Source organism: Asparagus officinalis, chromosome 8 (assembly GCF_001876935.1).
Source record: "Asparagus officinalis chromosome 8, Aspof.V1, whole genome shotgun sequence".
In the NCBI taxonomy this organism is placed as follows: domain Eukaryota; kingdom Viridiplantae; phylum Streptophyta; class Magnoliopsida; order Asparagales; family Asparagaceae; genus Asparagus; species Asparagus officinalis.
In genome coordinates, this window is record NC_033801.1 from 122,520,159 (window position 1) to 122,543,045 (window position 22,887).

Sequence of the window (22,887 nt, forward strand, 5' to 3'; positions counted from 1 at the left end):
TGGGCTGAGCATTTTTAGATGAAATATGCTTTCATAAATAATATATATATATATTATATATATATATATATATATATTATATATATATATATATATATATATATGAGGAAAAATGAGTATGCTTGGTACCAAGCACAAAAAGTTGTGCTGGTAGTGAGGTGACATAATCCCCTTCACTCATTTAAATGATTGCATATCCTCATGTACTCTCCAACTCATGTGAATGTGATCCCGCCATTTGAATGAGTGGAGGGGATTGTGCCACGTCACTACTAAGCACAAAATTTGTGTTTGGTACCAAGCGCATATATATATATATATATATATATATATAGTATATATATATATATATATATATGAGGAATATGGGTATACTTGGGCCAAGGATCCTTGGTAGTGATGTGGACACATCTTGTGCATACATCACACCTTGAAGTTGCGTGAGCCTCATCTCAAGGTGTGATGTATGGAAAGATGTGTCCACATCACTACCAAGGATCCTTGTACCAAGTATACCATTTTTCTCCGCTCTCTCTCTCTCTCTATATATATATATATATATATATATATATATATATAATATATATATATATATATATTCATCCTTTGCCGCAAAGGGGAGAAATTTTAAGGTACAAAAGAGCCTCGCACATTTGAGAACGAGAAGAATATAATAGGGAAATTAAAAAAATGTAGACGAAATAAAATGTTCAAGTACTAGCTGAGCTTTTTTTTTTTTCGCGAAAAGGAGCTTGCATGTCTTTAGTTACAACCCACAGCTGCCTAGAAATACGACACTTAAAACAGTATTAATCTACGTATTGTGCTGCTAATTAATCGCGAGATACTCGATGATAAAGTAACTATTATGCCTCGGAAAATGCTTAAAGGAAACATAAATTGCAATTAGGAACTCGAAATAAGATAACTATATGTTTTGGCAAATGCCTAAAAGAATAGATTGTACTTTATCAAGATATTGTAAGACGTATTCTAGAAAATGAAGAAACAAAGTAAACTAAACTGACATCAAATTATGGAAACTCGTTAGGAAAAATTTTAAGTGAGGTGAACCATGCGATTGAGAAAACGGTTCGGGTTAAAATTTAAAGGGACCCAACCAAACTGAATCGAACCGGCCACGGTTTGCAACGCGGCAAATTCGTTAATATATCCAAAACTCAGCCTCATTCTCGAGAAAAACAATTGCTGGGGTTTTTTTTTTAATCCTGAGAGAGTTTATCCTCTCTGAATCGAGAAATCAGCTCGTCAAAATCTTGAATTGGGACACGTAAACCCTAAATTTTCTGCATTTTCGAATGGATCGATTCCAGGTATGATCAGTTCTCATGCCCCAGATCGATTACAGCGCTCTAGGGTTTCGTTTTGGTTTGAGTTCTTGGATGTCTGGATGAATCTGAGCTCCAATTTTAACGCGGATCACGAAAATTATGATGTGCACACGTGCGCGTGTTAAATCTGTCGTTGGATTCAATGCTGACCATGCGCCCTGTCATTGGAACTGCTAGGGTTTCATTTGTTCCCCTTTTTTTTTTTTGAATTTTGAATTTTTTTCTGCAGATTATGGGATAATTAGAGTTTAGTACATGGATCCCATGTTTCTGAGTGAAACGGTGTTTTTAAAATAAATAAAAAATGAAATCCTGTTGACCCCGTTTTGACTGAAATTTAAGTTATGTAGATATGTGAATGAGTTGTGATTAGATGTTAATGGATCTCGAACAAGTAAAGCATTCTGCATTTGTTAGAGATATAGGAAATTTTATGACTAAAAGCTAGTTTTATGTACAATAAAACCATCAATACCGGACTAAATTAACACTAGCACATTTCAATTTGGATAAGGTATCGCTCTAATCTCCAGATATAATATCTTTATGCAGCCTCCGGCAGAAAACTATGCGAACCCGAGGACTTGTTTCTTTCATGTTCTCTTCAAGGTTAAGGATTTAGCTTTATTGGTTATTCCTCTCTTGCATATTATGTCTCTATGACAATCTTCACATTTGATATGGGAAACTGGCAGGCTGCAGCGTTGGCATTTTACATACTCTCTGCTCTCTTCTTTAATAGCTTCGTGATCATATTTGTGGTCACTGTCTTTCTTGCTGCACTTGATTTCTGGGTTGTTAAGAATGTTAGCGGACGGATATTGGTTGGGCTGAGGTGGTGGAACGAGATTAATGAGCAAGGAGAAAGCGTGTGGAAGTTTGAATGCCTTGACCAAGAGGTTTTTATGTTCTTTTATAGCACATTTCTGGGTTTTTTAATGGAATTTTCCATTTGTCTCATGCCTTTTGTTGCTTTGTGATCAGTCTCTTGCTCGGATGAACAAGAAGGATACATGGCTCTTTTGGTGGACAATCTATCTCTCAGTAAGTGTCTTGGATAGATACAATAATTGTTATTTTTACACTGAAGTCAAATTTAGGGTCAACCACCAAAATAGTTTGCAATTTAAATTATTTATGTGAAGTGATTGGCCACATTCTCACGGCATCTCAAGCATCATATTTATTCGTTTAAGTTGAGGTTGTGAATGCTTGGTTCCTCCATAGGCGTGCACCTAAAATTGCATAACCTGGGAAGAAGAACACAAGGAATTTCTTGCAAGCCTGTCAAGCCGAGGCTAAGGGAGAATGATTTAACTAAAAGCTTTTATCCACTTATAGTTTTTAAACTTACAACGTATTGATGTTTTATATTAAATCTTTTTCTTCCTATGCAGGCTGTTGCTTGGATTTTCCTTGGAATATTTTCACTTATAAGATTTCAAGCTGATTATCTACTAGTAGTTGGGGTATGCTTGACACTTAGCCTTGCAAATATCATTGGTTTTACTAAATGCCGCAAAGGTAAGCAACATTTTCTGTTCTCTGAAATTCTGTTCTTGCATATACATACATGTTATAGAATCATCATAATATGATCTGCTGGTTGTAAATTTGAGCATGCATAGTACTGTTATTATACGTCATAATTTACCCGATGTTGCTATTAGCAAGGTTTTAAATATCGGATTTTGGGAAAATATCGGATGGCCAAAATTCATATCGGATTGCGGATATCGGGGATATGTGGTAAAGATCGGAATGACAAAATGGATGTTTGCATATGTAGTATAATGTACTAAAATGTAATCTCAACATACTTAATGAAATCTAAGTATACAAAATGTAAATAGTATATGTTTAGGATCACTAATCAACCTTATAAAATAAACAAAAGTACAAATCAACATTGCTACATATCGTCAGATTTTTTTTTGTAGGTCAAAACGTCATTTGATATAATGGAAAAACATGGTATCTCGCCCAAAAATTGCCAAACACAGTATACTATTTTGTGACAAGTCATAAAAGGATATATCGGCCAACATATCGGCTGATATATCAGCCGATATATCGGCTACATTAGGGATATAACGCCCAAAATAGCCAAAATGCGGTAAAGGATATTTAGAGATCATATCGGTTGCGGCAAGCCCTGTGAAAGGATATATTGGGGGATATATCGGGCCATGTCGGGGATATTTAAAACAATGGCTATTAGAGATAAAGCTCAGTGCTTGCATTGATCCTGAATAACCTGCAAACCTCGTGACTTACAACTTTAGACGTTGCTGATATCTCCAACCATCACATTCTCCTTTTACTAATATTATGAATATATCATTCTTCAGCACTATGATTTAAGGATGACACACAGATCTGTTCACTCATTATTGGCCTCCTTATTTAAAAGTTTGCTTACGCTCCTGGTAGTCATAATTTTCTAGCATAACTTGGTCCTATATGCCAAATTTATTTTGATAGCTTATCATCATTCAGACACGCTACTGCTTCATACCCTGTAGTTATCTTTACTTGGATCTTTTGGATGGTCTGATAAAATGCTAATATAGTAGTAGCTTTCGTGTTTGTTGTTTCCCTAATCCCTATCAAGTTGGTGCATATACTTTGGAACTTCATGAATTCCAATTCTGCGATCTAGTTCAAATTTCCTATTGTTTGGCTTTTCGTAATTTAAAACTTCAATTTCATTGTGGAAGTCTGATTCTATTTCTGTTGAGGAGGCATGCATAGGATTATAGGAATTTACTCTCACACCTCGTTTGGTACGATGGAATGAGTAGGAATGGAATACAATTCCAACTCTTTATTCATGCGTATCAAACACGATGTACTTTTAGACGCTAGATTGTCATTCCCACTTCTTATCAATTCCCACTTTATGTGGGAATTGTAATTCCCAACCATTTAACAAGGAATTGATATTCCCACTTAACTGAGAATAAAATAATCAAATAATTTTCGATTATACCCTCCTTGAAAGATACAAATAGGTATAAATTCTTATATGAAAAATTATTTCTATAGAAATATTATCATTAGCTGCTCGTACAAATATAAGAATAGATGTAAAATATTAAAATACTATTATTTGTTCGACTTCGCCCTGTTTTGATCGCGTCTACAATAGAAAAAAAAATCTCAACTTCGCCTCGACGCGACTCGGTTAAGTAACCATTATTTCTTTTTAAAATATGTATGTGTGTCTAATCTTTACCTAATCTTTACAGTAATTTTTTATCTTTTGGCAACTCGTTTGCGTAATCTATTGGCAATTAGGTTAGCAAATATTTTATCTTTGGATGTATGATTTGAAGTTATTGAAGCATATATGTCTAATCTTTTCAGTAATTTTTTCAAAGCACTCACAACCAGAAATAATGTACTTAATTGATGAGATTGGAACTTTATATTTTGATTAGAGGCTAACATGTTTTCTATTTATTCAAACTTTCTAGATTAACATTTTTTCCAATTCCTACTCAATTTTTTGTAAGTTAAAGGTTCATTTGAAATTTCATAGAAATTTTATATACAGACTAAAATATAACATGTTTTTCCAATCCTTTAAAATTTAGTGTTTTCTTACGATCTCTCTCTTCATGCATGCACACGGAATTTAGTCATAAATCATGTAGCATGCATATGAAATTCTGTCTATTGTATACGTTTGTGGACAGTGATGCTAGTAGCATTAGCTGCTCGTACAAGTAATAGACATGTACCATTAGAAGTTAGAAATGTTGAATTATAATTATTTCAAATAAAAAATAATTTCTATGAAAATTATTTTTCAATTAGTAAGCCAAAAGTTTGAAATTGTTGCTGAGGCGATATACCAAAATATAACTATCAACTGAAAAATTATTTTTATAAAAAAATATCATTTCTATAAAACTTATTTTTCTAAAAAAATGAATTATTTAGTCATTTTTAAAATATTTTTATGTTTTTAAAATTCTGTGTTTTTGTAAGGACATTATTAGAAAACTAAATTTTATTCTCACTTGTGAACAAATGATACCAAACATGGGAATGAGAATAAGATGTCATTCCCGTTTCACTCTCTAAACGCTCCCAAACATGAGAATGAGAATGTGCATTCCATTCCCACATCTGTTCCGTTCCATTCCTATCTTCTTTTCATTCTCACTTAACTCCATTCTCGCTTACCAAACGAGGCGTCAGAGTCTAACCGAAGTCATGGTGTTTACTGGGTTTTCTTTAAATCACTTTTCAAACTAAAAGAACAACATAAAATATATTTAGCAATTGCGTGCAACTTTCAAGCAAACAATGGAGCAGAGACTCATTGGATGTAGCAGTGCCCCCTTGGATTTTAGCATATCATTTGGAACAGAAACTCATTGAATGTCAGCATCCCAGTCCCTGGAGACCATAAAAATACATTTTGGATTGAAATACCATGGATTTCAATATCATGATCCTAGTTCCACCTGGAATTCCAGGGGTATGCAAATTAACAGTAGGGCGAAAGACATTAGCCTCAAGATTTAGCATTTTTTGGGGGCTACATTTTCAATGTCAATTTGTTTTGACTAGTTGGTGAGTGAACAATGTGCACAATCAATCTTTTTTTTTTTTTGGAAATATGGAAATCATGGAATTATATTATTATATTTTTGTAGTTTCTGTCCTGCTAAAATTAACAGATGTGAGCAAATAATAGGTTATTGGCTTAGGTGGACAGATGTGTGTTCCATGGTATTTTAAATCTAAAATGTACGATGAATTTGTACAATATATCGTTATCTGTACATGGAATTTTTGGACAGTTGACCTGTAGTTGGAATTGGTGGTTACCCTAAATGATGCTTGCAGATTCTTTCTTCTGTGTCCTGGTGACAGCTAAAATGGCCAAGATCTTCAATGTTCTGCTAGAAGAGTATTAGTTCCTGAGCATGGTTTGTTTAGATAAATCAGGAGTGTGTTGCTCACTGTTTAGTGTCTCATTCTATGTTGTTTAGGTTTACTCCATTCCTTGTCGCTCGACTATCATCCTATCAGATCTACTTATTTTCCTTAATGACCTTGTGTTCTTCAAAACTTTGCCTGTGCAAATATAGACGCACAGATCGCAAATGACTTGCAGTCTGATTTTATATTATAGTGTGCAAATATAGACGCACAGATCGCAAATGACTTGCAGTCTGATTTTATATTATAGTGTGCAAATATAGACGCACAGATCGCAAATGACTTGCAGTCTGATTTTATATTATAGTGTGCAAATATAGACGCACAGATCGCAAATGACTTGCAGTCTGATTTTATATTATAGTGTGCAAATATAGACGCACAGATCGCAAATGACTTGCAGTCTGATTTTATATTATAGTGTGCAAATATAGACGCACAGATCGCAAATGACTTGCAGTCTGATTTTATATTATAGTGTGCAAATATAGACGCACAGATCGCAAATGACTTGCAGTCTGATTTTATATTATAGTGTGCAAATATAGACGCACAGATCGCAAATGACTTGCAGTCTGATTTTATATTATAGTGTGCAAATATAGACGCACAGATCGCAAATGACTTGCAGTCTGATTTTATATTATAGTGTGCAAATATAGACGCACAGATCGCAAATGACTTGCAGTCTGATTTTATATTATAGTGTGCAAATATAGACGCACAGATCGCAAATGACTTGCAGTCTGATTTTATATTATAGTGTGCAAATATAGACGCACAGATCGCAAATGACTTGCAGTCTGATTTTATATTATAGTGTGCAAATATAGACGCACAGATCGCAAATGACTTGCAGTCTGATTTTATATTATAGTGTGCAAATATAGACGCACAGATCGCAAATGACTTGCAGTCTGATTTTATATTATAGTGCAAATATAGACTTTTTGTTTCCATGTGATGTCCAGCTTTATCTAAATTAGACATGGAACTCGTTTTGCTTTTTATTTGGATTGTAATTTATTGTATTTTATTGTTCTTCAGATGCCAAGAAACAGATCCAGCAATTTGCTTCTGAGACTATTGCTTCTCGTTTCTCTTCTACGTTGCAGTCAGCATTCAGTGTCGTCTAAGGCAATGACCTTAGTGAACATAAGGGAACGGACGTATACATAAAATGCAGCATATCATCCTTCCTGTTGGCAAACATGTTTTTGACACTGTAGGATATATATAAATATTGAATATTGTACAAGTACTTTTTTGCATACAGTTTTGGAGTGGTGCGACTTGGTTGAATCTGTATTGAGCAATCAAATTATAGGGTATGCATTCATTTGAACTTTTGCTGACATTAATCTTCAATGTGCAACTTACAATCATGTAACCGTGCGTAGGTAATTTTCTTGGAGTGTGCTAAGAAAAAAATTGGGAATATTTGTGGGACGTTAAAGGGGAAAAGAGGGAGTCAATCCTTCTTTCACCTTTTTCCTTTCTAAAGCAAAGATACCATCGCTCGTTGCTACATTCCAGAGAGTGAACATTATGACAATGCAATAGAAGATGACCCCGTTTACATCATCAAACGAATACCAGATATTTACATGCTGAAATTTCAGCACTAACATTGAATCTACACATCCATATTTACATATTTACTAATTACTAATTAACAAATGTACTCAAATTCCTTCCGAATCTTCATGGCGAAGTGTACTCGTAAGGATAAAGAAGAAGTGTACTCGTAAGGATAAAGAAGAGAAAAAGAAGAGTACATCTGGATCATTTTTTTCATTAACATGGTTCCAAATCTTTAGCGAAACAAATATGATACCGGTAACAGCCCAAAGCTGATCCCACGAATGATACATTTCTATGAGAACCACAAAGAGAGATATGTACAGCTGTCACATAGATTACATGAAAATTTTCAATATATACATGTTATTTTTCACGGATTGCTGTCTTAAACTAGAGCCGGTTCTCTTCCATCAGAACCAATATTACCAAATCCGGGCCGATGGTGCTGTATGAAAACCATGAAATCTTCTTTGTATGGTTTTGGTGTTTAAACAGCGAAGACTAGGCTTCTTTTGGAGGGAGGGAAGTTGTCACAAGTTTATTTTTATCTTTCTTTTAGCTCAGATCAAAGCCAGCATCTGCGTTGATTGCATACATCAATTTGGCTTGCATTTGCTCTTTGCTGTCATTCAGAGAGAACTAAAAGTGTCAAAATAAATGCTTATACAATTTTTGATATCTAAGCAAGCTAAGAACTGGACAATCATAAAAACATAAAAAGACATCCCTTAACTATTCTTTAAGGTCAATATTTCTGTATGGCATAGAGTAGACTTTACATGGGAGGTTGTATACTTGGCATTTGGAAAAGCTTTTGAAATCGAAGTCTCTTGAACTTTGAAAAACATTGATGCAAGTGGAAACAAAGAAGACCATAAAAGAATATCCACCTTTATGACTGGATCACCAATAGCTACAGTGTATTTTTCACTTTTATATCATAGAATCAACATGGCAAGGAGCATATTGATTGTTTAGTAAAAATAAACTTTTTTCCTCAAAGGTACAAAATAAGATAGTGAGATGAGATGTTACCTAGAGATGGCCCAAACAGTTACATCCAAATTAATGATCGTCACAGTCCATCTTGTTCTACATATTAAGAAACTTATATATGCGGATGAATTTTAAAGGTTTGATGCCTTCCAAACAATGGATAAAACTATTAAGTGTAGAACTTTCAGAAACTTCAAATCGTCTATTTTGTGAATTCTTGAATCTTAATATCTTGATTAAACCAACGAAACTTTGATGCACATTGAATTTAATACATGAAGGTCAATGTCCGCTACTATGGATACTCAAATGCCACTATATTCCGCAATAAATTCATAACCCACACTGTGCAAAGTTAAAATGTATGTAGATCACAAATCATATCTTGAACATCATGCATGCATGAATTGTCCATAAAATTGATGGATTTTTTTGTAAAAGAACAAATACGAAAGGTTACAACTCACTCTCAGCCAACAAATACAAAGAGGCCACTCTCAGCCACCACTTGCAACTTTAATGTACCTAAGACAGATAAGTACCTAAGATAAACAATTGTTGGGTATCCTAGAATGATAATTAAATAGAAGTTCATTCATATGATAGAAAGAGAAGGTAACCGGTCTGAGATGAGCATGTACTTCCGTGTTTCCTGTTTATGGTCAGTTGCTCTCTAGAAGTCATGCAGAAAAATAACTCGACTTTAAACAATGAAAACTTTACTTCAAAGTTGGGATTCAGGTTCAATAACCCTGAATTTCCTTTCAAGTTTCAGCTATATAAAGAAACATCAAGACAATTTAGCTCCTAACTCTGAACTCTCTTCTCTACCATATCCTCTTAAATGAAATTCCTTACGGCAAAAGATTATCACTTAGGCAACTCAAAAAAATAATATGTTGTTATGCCAGATGCTTGGAATCTGAAAATAAATCGAAAAGCTCACTTTCTGACCTGTTATATGGTGGGAGCTTTAGCAGATTCATGCAAGTAGCTGAAGTAGGCAAGCGATCAAGATCCGCATCAACGAGATGTAAAGAGGCAGTTCTATGGTTGAAGAAAGCTCAGTCAATAATCAAGTACTATCGTCTAGAGAAAAAACAAACAAAAGGCATATTGAACCTCTGTATACAGAATTTCGGCTCAAGGTACTTGAATCCAAGAAGTGGCCCTCGAGAGCATCCAGTCACAAACCTGAAAATTATCAACCAACTTGATGGCATATATCTTCCAAACTTTACATATGTCGTTAAATAGATACAAGATCCATTTGTATGTCATGTGAACTAAACTAGATCTCTGAAATCTTTGGTGCATTTCAATATAAATATCCTTTTAACATATAATTTAGGTTACTCTTAAATATCCAAAAAATTATAAATCATATTAACTTTAACAATATTGACAATTTCAAACCTAGAAATGATTGGCATTGTTGTAATACATGAGAGCTATGTTGCATGAGTACAGGTACAGGTCGGATACAGGACGGCAAATTTGTAAAATGTAGGGTACAGGGACGGCTATATAAATACCTATATACACATATAATATATATTGAAATTAATAATTTATATGGGAACAAGGATGAGAATTAAATTTCCTATAATATTTTATGTTTCTTTTATTATGTGGATTATAAATTGGGAAAATCACTAGTTTTTTAACTAGACTTCCAAATGACCTTTTAAAATCATAATTCAGAACCTAACCTACGTCCAACAACTTTCAAGAAGTGAATGTGAATTGTAGGATATTTGTCCAAAACATGTATGACAATGATTTTAAATTAAAACATGATTTGTATAATTGATTACAGTCTCAATAAATATATGCATATATGCAAGGAGTGCCCAAGGAGTTTAGGTATAGGTATGGGTATGGATATGTGTCTAGTACGGGCACAGCTTCAAATTAGAAGTACCCAACTTCAAATTAGAAGTACCTAGGTAACATAGCATGAGAGTGTCAAGATCATGAATTCTGTATCAAGGACACAATTTGAAAACTATGTAATCTTTTGGAATTTTAAAGATAAAATTTACGTGGCTGCAGAAGCTATCGCATAAACATATGTGGCCCAGTTTTACATGAAACTGACTCTATGATGGTAAAGAAATACTGAAATAGTCATCTCGTGTTGGGCCCATCCAGATTATACACCAATGTAAGTGATTACACAGAAAAAGCATAATTAGCTTTTGAGATCGAGTCCAAACCCAACAACTTTTGCATTTCTGTTCCCACAAAACCCATTACTTTAAATACCTAGAACTCAACCGCAATCCTATTTTTCCTCAAATTCAACTTCCTAATTTCTTTCCTCTTCAAATACCACACTGATTGAGGGTGCCTCCATTAACGAAATAACAAGAACGTATTCAATAATGATAATATAACAGTGACCATCAATAGTGAGCATGATGTGATTGTAGGCAACAAGAATGTAATTAGTTTTCTACTTTTCTTCAATTTCTTCCTCTTCTTTCTATTTTTTCCCAAACTTCTCGTTATAGTTCCACATTGAGTAAATTCATGCTGTTGATACTGCTACTTATTCTCAATATGCCTCTAAAATCTAACAACCTTGAAATTATCTTCTTTTTTTCTGAGTTACTTCATTACTATAGTCTCATATATTTTTTAAATTTTTCTTCTCTTGAATATTTTAACATACACATAAATATAAAATACTAAGATATGAAATCAGCATTGATCCATATATTATGCATATGCACTCCTGGACAAAGTGCAGCAGAACCGTATATCAAAAAGAAATGATATCTTCTGATGTATGCAAAAAAGAAAGAAGTTTTACCAAAGGAATCAACAAGTATGAAAGAAATGAATGGACTTACTTCAGAAATTTCTTCTGGTGCTCCATGGAAAAGCTTTTAAGAACTTCCCAAAACATCTCAATCACAGGGTGATCCTGCCAGAACTGTTGTTAGTACTTCTAGGCTGAGGTTATGGTATTGGACCCAAAGAAAAGATAATTACTGCAGACATGTATTGATCTCAATACAAGACGTCAAGGTTGTTGTCAGACCTATTGTTCCATCTAGTACTAAACCACTAATACTAAGCAGAAATTTTACAATATTGATACCCAGGGACATATTAAGGAAGATGAAGGCAACATGCTCTTTCACGCAACATCAATTGGAGGAAAAATGTCTTAGAACTTCAGTAATTTGTAAACTTAGATATTAGAGAAGATCAAAGAAAACACAAAGCGAGTTCACGACTAGTTTTACATTTTCTAGGATGAGTGCAAAAGGATTAGAATAAGCTAGAAAGCATGCATTCCTTAAGAACTTCTTGCATGTGTTCAGTGGCGAAGCCAGGATATATTCGATCGGATATCGTTCTGATGCTGACAAGCCCTGACAATAGCAGGTAGAAAACAAGCTTGAATCCACAAGCCCTAGGTTTCTCAAACTTGAGAAGAAAAACAATGGAGAACAATTCTCTTGATTGAATAATTGACAGTTAATTACTTGATTTACAAATGGAACTATTATTTATAACCAACTAAACCTATCCTAACTTTAACAAAAAATAAAGTCTGAATCTAAAAGAAAATAACCAAAAAGGAACTCTTTCCTAATCTAAAAGAAAGTAACCAAAAAAACTCTTTCCTAATCTAAAAGAAAATAACCAAAAGAACTATTTCCTAATCAAAAAGAAAATAACCAAAAAACTCTTTCCTAATAATAAAAAAAAAACCAAAAGAATTCTTTTCTAATCAAAAAAAAAAAAACCAAAAGAACTCTTTCCTAATCAAAAAGAAAATAACCAAAAGGACTATTTCCTAATCTGAAGTCCGAGTCAACACGGGTGCTTTTCTTCTTGTCTCGTCCAATGTTTGATCTCTTGTATCGGTCCCTCCTTCAGAAGAACTTGTCTCTGAGTTCGCATCACTCGAATACAACTTGATTGAAGGATAATAATCAGAAATATCTGACACGTTGAATGTCTTCAACATAGCCATTCCTTCTGGAAGATCCACTACATATGCATTATCATTGATCTTCTTAAGGATCTTCTTGAGGACCTTGAGTCGCCTCTTCTTGTCCGCTCGCGCCTTGAACTTTGCATTGGCTTTCTCAATGGTATCCTGCAAAACCTTCTTCTCCTACGGGTTCATGCGATAATGAGGGAGATTAGGAAGCATTGAACCCGGGATAAAGTCAATGTGGTGCTGAATATCCCTCATGGGTGAAAGACCCTCTGGCAGCTCCTCGGAAACCAACACTTCGAACTCCTTAAACAGCGGCTTCATCTTCTTTGGAACCTTAACGAGTCTTCACTTCTTCTTTAACAACTAAAGAAAATCTCTGCTTCAACTCCTTCAATTCGGCTAGAAACTCTCCCTTGTTACAAAGAGAAATACGTTTGAATTTTTGATCCTTTGGGTTCTTCAGAGAGGGTGGAATTGGTGGTAAAATATTCTTGTTCATCCATACGAAAGAGTATTCGTTCTTCTTGCCGCCATGCTTAGTATTGACATCATACTGCTACGGTCGTCCCAACGATACATGATACGCATCCATATCCACAACATCATAAGCAACAGAATCACTATAAGTCTTGCCTAGTGATAGCGGTACGCGACATACTTCGGTCACCTTCACGGAGGGACCCTTCTTGATCCAGCCGATGGTATAAGGTACGGGTTTTGCTTCAGTTGGCAGCTTCACGTGGTCCACCAAGGTCTTTGACACTATTTTCACATCTTCCATAATCAATGATGAGGGTGCACACTTTGTTGTTGACCGAACACTTAGAAAAAAAATATTTGGTGTCGTTGTGATGAATCTGGTGTCTTCTGAGTGCATATGAGTCTTTGAACAACACACGACACGTTGTCGCCCTCAATCTCGGCAACTTCTTCCTCATACTCTTCTTCAGATGCAGTGTGTCCGTCCTCCGCCTCTTCATAATCCGCTAGATTAACCTTCCACCGTTGCGGGCACTCGTTGGACTTGTGTCCTGGTTGGAGACATCTGAAGCACTTTTCTGCAGTCGGCTTGGCATACGTATTTGCTTAAGTTGCCGGGGGCTGCAGTTGAGTTGTCGACCGCTCGGCCGACCGTGGAGGAACAGACCGATCAGTCGTCCTTTGCCCGGCCGACTCATCTCTCGCTTTCTCGATCGAACGTCCCTCTTCGGCTTGTCTGAAAGGTAACGCATTGGAGGTCAATCTTTCCGTCTTAAGAGCCATGTTATGGGCTTCGTTCACAGAATACACGTGGATGGTCACCTTCTCTTGAATTGAATATTTCTAACCTTCGAAATATTTGGTCGCGAGTTGCTTCTTGCTCATCGACAAATCGCAACGAGAAGACGGAAGAACTCTTCGGTATAGGCGCTTATTGTTCAGATTCCTTGACGGCATTGCTCGAACTGGTTGTAAAGGATCTGTTGGTAGTCGGGTGGTAGGAACCTAGCCTGGAGTAATTGCTTCATGCGTCGTCAAACCCGAACTGGTTGTTTGTCTTGCCGTCGCCTAGTGTTTTGAGTTTGATCCCACCATGTCGCGGCTCCTCCTTTGAGACAATATGCCACAAACTTTACTTGATTTGCTTCGGGTACATTAGCCATCTCAAAAAACTTCTCCACTTCATATAGCTAATCCAAGAATTAGCCTCTATGTCTAGATTTCCTCCAAAGGAAGGAAGCTCTACCTTTATCAGATATTCTTATTCATGATGATGTCAACCTTGTCGGTGGTAGTTATGACGAGGGTTGTAGCCTCTGCCTCGACTTCTGCCATAAGGTCGCCCTCCTTCGCTCGAGACGTTGTCGTGCCATGATCCCTCAAATAGGACATCATAGTCTGCTCCTTCGTCACTGGATTCATTGTGTGAAGGGGGTTGGTTGGGATGTCGTTTATGATGTGGAGGGGGTTGGTTGGGATGTCGTTTATGATGTGGAGGGGGTTGATGTGGAGGAGGTCGATACGGAGGGGGCTGATATGGAGGGGTTGGGTTTGGACGTGGTTGATATGGAGGGGGATGAACTGGAGAGAGTTGGGGATTGTACGTGGGTAGATGTCAGGGTAGTCTAACTTTGGGTATGCTTAGGTGAAGACCGTCGGCGAAATTATTCTCATTGTTGAGGTAAAGGGTAAGTCCTTTAATGGCTTGTTGAAGGTTCTGAAGAGACGCCTCCAACGTGCCAAATCTTTCATCCATAGAATCCATCCTCGTAGAAAGATCCTGTAGAGAAAGTTCCTTCTCACCGTCACCTGTCATTGTCGAGAATGTTGAAGCCGATGCTCTGATACCACTTGATGCATACGTAAAAACGGGGAGGCCGATCGGATATTGTTCTGATGCCAACGAGCCCTGACAATAGCAGGTAGAAAACAAGCTTGAATCCACAAGCCTTAGATTTCTCAAACTTGAGAAGAAAAATAATGGAGAACAATTCTCTTGATTGAATAATTAACAGTTAATTACTTGATTTACAAAATGAACTATTATTTATAGCCAACTAAACCTATCCTAACTCTAATAAAAAAAAGTCTAAATCTAAAAGGAAATAACCAAAAAGGAACTCTTTCCTAATCTAAAAGGAAATAACCAAAAGAACTTTTTCCTAATCTAAAAGGAAATAACCAAAAGAACTCTTTCCTAATCAAAAAGGAAATAACCAAAAGAACTCTTTCCTAATCTGAAGTCCGAGTCGACACGGGTGCTTTTCTTCTTCAAAAAGGAAATAACCAAAAGAACTCTTTCCTAATCTGAAGTCCGAGTCGACACGGGTGCTTTTCTTCTTGTCTCGTCCAATGCTTGATCTCTAATCTGAAGTCCGAGTCGACACGGGTGCTTTTCTTCTTGTCTCGTCCAATGCTTGATCTCCTGTATCAAAGGAGAACCTAGAATGCAAGTTTACAAAAAAATATTCTCATGAATTAATCATCTCGACATATCCACCGATCATTGAATCAAATTGCAGTTGGTTTTTCCATAATCACAAATTACAAAATGCAAACCTGCAAGACGCTAGTCATGAGCTCATGGGAGATGTCAGTACTTGATTGCAAACCTTAGAAACCGAGTCTCGGAAGAAGTGGAAAAAAGGGTCGTCTTGTTTTAATTGAGAATCGAGTGATATTATATTTACTAATGTATTAGTTGGGTCACTTAATGTTTCTCATCCATAGATCCATAGCTTAGCCAATTAATCATTCTCAACAACAGATCCACGGCCATTTTTTATATTTTTTGAAACTAGTCCCTCCAATAAAGAGTATAAGTAGCAATTAGATGGGTTAATTTGGAAGAAAAACTTATAAGAATTGGAGGGACCTAATAGCAATTTCATTGATTTGAGGAGCTAATTTCAAAATAACTTAAGAATTCTTGGGTATTAGAATTTATAGAAGATTTAAGGGACTAATATGAAAACCGTCAAAGAGAACATGTGCATATAAATGTAAAAATCTAGTGTATACTATATATATTATTTTTATGCATATCTTGTTGAAGCTAAGAGGGCCATGGCCCCCTCCAGTCCCTCCAGCTCTGCCAGTGCATTCATTCTTGCATCTTTCATATCCTTTACATGCACCACACATTCTTTTTCTGATATCATATTCTTTACAAAACATGTGTTAGTTTGAATCATTTCATTAGCTTGTGTGTGCGAATATTGTTTAAAATCTTTGATTTTTTAAACATAAGCAGAAATTATTTCTCCATTTTTTTCACCTGTTGGTATTTTCTAACTAATTTATTGGTCAAGTGAATGTCTTTTTTAGACAATAATTTATTTTATGATAAACGATTTTTATCACATTAGCAATATTTTTCATATATTTATCATCCTTCTATTGTATTTCCTCTGCATGTTTTGCCCTTGACCACACACCAAAGTTGTATTTAAAATATTTGCATATACATACATACATACATACATACATACATACATACATACATATATATTTAAATGCATGCATAACGATGGTCCAACTTACCGCATGATAACCACCAGAATAATGAGCGTTAGAACGGAGGTCATCCACATCTAGGCTTTCAAGTGATCCTGATATAAGGAGCTGAAAGGAATATCCAACAGTTAGCCAAGCTAAATTCAGTGGCATAGCGACTCATAAACAATTATAGATAACAAGCAGCTAAACAAACCCTTTTTCATGTGAAAATAACCACATAAATTCAGTGTCATATCAAAGCATAAACAATTATAACCAAAAAGAAATAGCTAAACAAAACACGTTTACATTAAAAGTAAAAATCACATCATGCTATCTGACAATATGCAGGAACAAACACATTATTATACGAGCATTTTAATGCAGCTCATCAAATACTAATTCCCATATATAGGGCTGAATTAGTCATATGATCAGCAAAAGCGAGAAAGGAACTTTCTAATGTCATATGTACAATTACCTTGCAATGAAGTATCTCCTTTTTATACTACTTTGAAACTCTTTTTAATAAAGATTTTTTTTTTTGGTTTATGCCATGATTTGAAAATTATTCAGACTTAAATATAGAAGTGAACAATCTGTGTACCTGAATTTCATTCTCATTGAACATTTCAATCCATTCCTTCTTTATGAGTTTCTGAAATCCTCGCAGAAAATGTTGACTTTGATGCCGTATCTATAAAGGAAATTGGTGAAGTTTAAGAATCCTCTCAAGGAAGAGTATGCAACATGGCATGATAATACTTGCATCAAGAAAAAAAATACAATAATATAACATGACCATACCTGGTAATTCAAACGATGATTGGCAACTAGATGAATATACTGAATAACATTATCATTAGTAACACGGATGTTTTTCCCTCCTGGTCTCAACTCCTCTTCTGCATTCTCCCCATATTCATTGTTGATAATAACAAAATAGAGTTCTAGCTCTGAAATGTCACCTTTATAACGCTGCAGATAAATTCAGAATGCAAAATATTGTGAGAATTTGAATAAGAATGGGATAGACCAGTGCATGCACAAGCACACACCAAAAAAAGAAAAAGATATATAACAATGATACTTGTGTAAACTGCAATTTAGTTGGCATAATATTAACTGCCATCTACTATAAGACAACCCACGAATGTTGGGAAATTTAAGATTAAGTGAGATGATATTCACATAAAACTTTGCCTGAATAAAATGGGAAATTACAAATATGCTTGTCACAAACTATACTTTTCACAGAGAGAAGGGCTGAGGAGAGGAAAGAGTCTAGTTGGTTAATCCACGGACAAAATGGATGTTGATTCCATATTTCTCTTTATCATAGAAATTACTCCAAATTGTCATGCCAATTTGATACATCTTCATGATGGGAATCATTATAATAGGAAACATAAAGTAGGTGTTTTCTTGTCATGAAAGTAGAAACCAAAAGACAACAAGTCCGTTTTACCTTTAAAAACAGAAGATGATGATACAATTCTGGATCTAATGAAGGTAAGTCGTGCAGATAATTGTGCCTAATAAAAAAAGAAAAAAAAAGATATCAGTTAGAAGTGACATACATGATAAAGCAAAAGCATATGTGACAAAAATAATTGTATGCTAAATTGCAAATCCACTCAAAGCAACTTCAATTAAATGCTAATGATGAAAAGAACTGAGATGGGAAGAAATTAAACAATTAAACATTTTCATCCAAGCAACGACATCATTTGAACAGCTTTACACTTTCAGGACAGAACAATATGATCGCTGCATCAAGTAGATCATGGAACAATACATTCAGATGAAGTCTGTAAGCCAGACACACTAGAATCGTGAGACTCTTCGACTCTTCAATGCAAGCTTGCTAGGCATGCCCATGCCCACCATTGAAACATGTTATAACGTTTTAACTACATGAACTACACTAACACATCAAATATCCAATTCTGAGAACATCCCATGTATCTTCTGTTGATTTTACATGATACCTGTCATATTGTCTGGCATCAAACTATCAAGACTGCCAAAGAAATCAAAGAACTACTATGCCAACTTAAAACTCATTAAATCATGCATCAATCCCCAGTAATTGTAAGATAGATATGTATTCCCATGCCAAGTTTGTGTTTAACTCATGTCAGATTCTTTTGGAATTTATCTTTTGTGAAGCACTGTGTATTACATAATGAATTATCTTTTCGCAATAGGTTAAAATTTTGTAACTAGCCATGTTTAAAGCATAAAAATACTGCATAAACAAGTGTGGTTATGCAATTTGAGTGAATCAAACATATTTTTTTGTGGGGTTTGAATATCCTAAGAAATTCATAATTACTTGTTGGTTTATGCAATAAGACATTAAAATCATACAACTTGTATGTAATACAAAATTTATGTTTGTTTTCACTTGAATGTGCGACTTGGGGATGGAATTTTGTGGCATAACTTACATTTTTCTAGGAGTTGGACTAGTCATGGGCAACCAATACCATATCCACCAATTGAACTGTATAACATAGTGGATCATCCATATGTTACATAATTATGAAAGCACTGTTAGGACTATGTCCATGTCCATATGTTACATAATTATGAAAGCACTGTTAGGACTATGTCCATGCTTTCAGCTCAGTTTGATTAATAACATTCATATGAATTTAATGTGTTTCGAGTTGAAATGTGCAGATGATGGATGGAAATGGCCATATAAACGTGTATCCAAAGTTTCAGACTCATGCATGGTCATACATGAAGGTTATGGATCAAAACATCAATTCAAAAGTGCAAAAACAGCTTTTTGCACTTGTAAGTCGACTTTGATATACACAACAATTCTACAATTTCAGCAGTAGCTAAAATCAGCTCAGAAATCTTGAAACTCTGCTTTAAACTTGCCAGAGTGACAGAGTCGACTTAGAACACTGCACAATCGGCTTAGAAGAAAAGACAGACTGCTGAACTCTGGAAGAGCAGGCAAAGCCAGCTTAGACTTATGGAAAGTTGGCTTTGATCATTGCAAAGCCGGCTTTGATGATTGGTAAGTTGGCTTTAGACAAAAGACTGAAACACGATTCTGGATGAAACATGGGAAAGACGATTTAGGCTTTTTCAAATCCGGCTTTGGTGAACTGGGTAAATGAGAATCCTATTCCTGATCTGATTTCTGAGATGTAATATGAGTTGTTTGTTGCTATATCTTTATATATACATCTCTAGGGTTATTTTTCTATGATAGAGGAGGGATTTTATCAGAGATTAGAGAGCCTAATTGAGAGAGAAAATGAGACTTCTCTAGGGTTTGAAAGAGATCTCAATTGTTGTCGCCTCTCGGAGTTTTGATTGCACCCTCAGAGCGAGCTACTTCACTGGATCGTGGTCTTCGTGGAGTGCTACCATCCCTAGCATCGCATCAACTTCGTTCTTCTAAGACTTTCACTACAAATCTTTTAGAGAATGGTATGAATTAAAATGATTGTAAGATCTTTCTATATGCGTTTGATTTATATTAGTTTTTGATAATACACTTCATATTTACAATCGTTGTGATCCATTTTGTTTTGACGGCGTACTCGAGCTGGGGTGAATTGAGGAAGAGGGTTACTAGTAGGGAGCTAGGGTTAATGCCGTTGTGTGAGATTGTTTGGTGGAGACGACTAGTTTAGGGCTAGACTAGGGAGCAGTCTTGTATCACCTACTGGATTGGGCTGAAAACCTTTGCATATAGTGTGGAAGCCCCTCCTGACGAGGAGGAAGAGTGGATATATGACATCTATCCGAACCACTATAAAGTTCTTGTATCTGTGATTACTTTTGTGGTTTAGTTTATTTTGATATCCGGCTGCAATATTTGGGATATTTTAGTATGTTTTAATTTTCAAAAAAGAGTTGCAAACCATGGATCCCAACAAGCATTTCCATGTTGCTATTTCTGCTGATAAAATTCACAAATTGACCGTCTAATATGTTTTTTGTGACGATCTTCTGAGATGGGATGTGGAATAGAAATTGAGGTGATATTTGGGTCTTCTCCTATAGTAGACTAACCAAGGTGTATAGATCTATGATGTTTGTCAATCTGATCTTTGAAAAAAACTGAACTCGAAGAGGATAATCTGCACATTTGTACACTCGCAAGTTTCAAATTAAAGGGCACATAATGCAGCCTCAACCAAGTTCTCACAAGTGCATTGATTAATAAGAATCATTGATCTAAAAGGAGGAAAATGACGCCAATCAAGCCTCAAACTGCTTTGTGAAGGGAGTTTAACCTCCAGTATATGTCTCTCCCAGCCTCTTGCTTTTGACTTACTGCCTATCACTGTTAAGGAATAACTGGCAGAATGGAGTTATTTATGAGCGAATATATCGCATCGACCCAACCTGACATCTTCACTTTAAAAACCAGAGGAAAATAGGCCAAGTCAAGTTCAGTTTGTTACGTCCATAACCTATTGTCCCACACTATCTATCTTTCCCTTCAACTTCTACCTCTCCCCCTCCAGGTAAGGTAGATAAGGTCAGAAGGCTATAGTTCCATTTAAATTCAGTTATTAAGAACCATAACTCCCTTATCCTCCAACATATTCCATCTCCATAAAACAATGAACAAGGAAAAGCCAACTCTTTAGGTCTTCTGCTTCCTTGTTGTGCTCCCCTCTTCTTTGTCCTATTGTTTCCTACTACTCTCTCATGGAACTACTTAGAGGCAATCCTGGGTAACCTACTTGCAGCCAGCTCTTTTGGAGATTAACATGAAATAGCAAATAGCTTCCTTGATGTCCAAATTTAACTTACTCAAAGGTTTCAAGATACCTCATGCCTAACCCATTTTATTCTGAAAAATATGTATTATCCTAGTCTTCTTTCCCCCACAAGACAATATTACAGATTACTTTGGTGTTCTAAAGCTTCAAATGCTGTGTCATCCATTTTTTAATTTCTAAATATTGCAGCAGCGGAATTGATTAGTTAATATCACATGGACTATTAACCATAGCTGTTGAAGAGCATGAAATTTTTAAATGATTATCTCATAGAAATACCTAATGAAAATAAATTGTTACTTCAAACTAAGCTATTCAAGTATACAAGAGCTCTAAACCTGCTCATAGACAATATGAGACTAAATTTTGCTCCAAAACTAATAACAAAAGAAATAGGAGACAGAAGAAAAAGACATTATTGGGGAAAAGCTTTCCATTCTGCAGCCTTACTTTTGTTTCAATTTGCTTAGGAAGAATGTTGCAAATGGTATGTCGACGAGTATGCCTTCATACATTGCCTGCCAAAAACAATAGAAGTACATGAATTAATATTAGACATTATGTGAAACAAGTAGCTGTACACATAGTATAATGTGATAAATATAAGAAAGCTGAGAAACCACTAAACAAACACTAAATATGTTAAAGGCAAATAAAAATTACCAAAAAATGAGAATATATAAAATATGTAAAGAAACCATTTCCAATGTGGAAAGCTGAAAACAAGCAACAGTCCAGAAAAACAAGCTTTAGGAACAAATCTATTACAATAAATGAAATGCAGCAGAAAATGCAGAACATCTCACTCCAGACCATTAAAGATGACGACAACCACTTTTGCATATAACTAGGTTTTACAACAAGGTTAGTGTTGGAGCCATAGATCGCTCAGTAAAAAGAGATCAGGAGATCCAAAAGATACAAGAGAATTCACAAAAACAAAGGGATAATAGGATTCAGGATTCAAATCCTGCAAGGGAACTTACTGAAGGCACGTATTTCATTAGGACAAGAAGAAAACAGATTAGTGAAAAGTTATAAGACAACCATTAAATGATTTCATCAGACCCTATAACAGAGATGAATGACATATCCATTTTCCATTATTCAGGGATGGATATTTCATAAGTATTTGTGTCTTTGTGTTGCGCAGACTTTATGCAGGAAGAGGTATCCACATCCAATAAATATTGAACTCCGAGAATTGCTGAATTATTCCTAAAAAACATAACTGCAGCGCACATACGCATGCATGCGCGCACAGGTGCACACAAGCACACAAACACAC

The 22,887-nt window shown here is 35.4% G+C and overlaps 2 protein-coding genes across 4 annotated transcripts in view; one reads left to right on the plus strand and one right to left on the minus strand.

Moving 5' to 3' along the window:
* Positions 1,192-7,672, plus strand: LOC109822251 (Golgi apparatus membrane protein-like protein ECHIDNA). 2 transcript variants are annotated; one of them, XM_020388416.1, is made up of 6 exons: positions 1,192-1,334; positions 1,905-1,961; positions 2,048-2,251; positions 2,337-2,396; positions 2,750-2,876; positions 7,359-7,672. In XM_020388416.1, exons 1-6 carry the CDS (start codon positions 1,320-1,322, stop codon positions 7,445-7,447), a joined length of 552 nt encoding a protein of 183 aa, XP_020244005.1. In that variant the 5' UTR covers positions 1,192-1,319; the 3' UTR covers positions 7,448-7,672. The 2 variants fall into 2 exon arrangements, with proteins under 2 accessions (XP_020244005.1, XP_020244006.1); XM_020388417.1 differs by lacking the exon at positions 1,192-1,334 and having other exon boundaries at positions 1,899-1,961.
* The window catches only part of LOC109823025 (E3 ubiquitin-protein ligase UPL6), a 35,295-nt gene continuing 20,478 nt past the window's right edge, over positions 8,071-22,887 (minus strand). For both annotated transcript variants that reach the window (XM_020389342.1, XM_020389341.1), the window contains exons 19-27: positions 22,050-22,117; positions 18,302-18,368; positions 17,641-17,811; positions 17,441-17,530; positions 16,879-16,959; positions 11,750-11,823; positions 10,014-10,085; positions 9,846-9,938; positions 8,071-8,517 (exon numbers count right to left, since the gene is read on the minus strand). In XM_020389342.1, the coding sequence (XP_020244931.1) occupies positions 8,451-8,517; positions 9,846-9,938; positions 10,014-10,085; positions 11,750-11,823; positions 16,879-16,959; positions 17,441-17,530; positions 17,641-17,811; positions 18,302-18,368; positions 22,050-22,117 (783 nt within the window). In that variant the 3' untranslated portion in view covers positions 8,071-8,450. The remainder of the gene's footprint in view (positions 8,518-9,845; positions 9,939-10,013; positions 10,086-11,749; positions 11,824-16,878; positions 16,960-17,440; positions 17,531-17,640; positions 17,812-18,301; positions 18,369-22,049; positions 22,118-22,887) is intronic.

Bases quoted from the DNA above. Each gene is read 5' to 3' on its own strand.
- LOC109822251 (XM_020388416.1), top strand. The intron at 1,962-2,047 runs GTTAAGGATTTA...GGAAACTGGCAG, and splicing joins TCTTTCATGTTCTCTTCAAG to GCTGCAGCGTTGGCATTTTA. The intron at 2,877-7,358 runs GTAAGCAACATT...ATTGTTCTTCAG, and splicing joins TTTTACTAAATGCCGCAAAG to ATGCCAAGAAACAGATCCAG.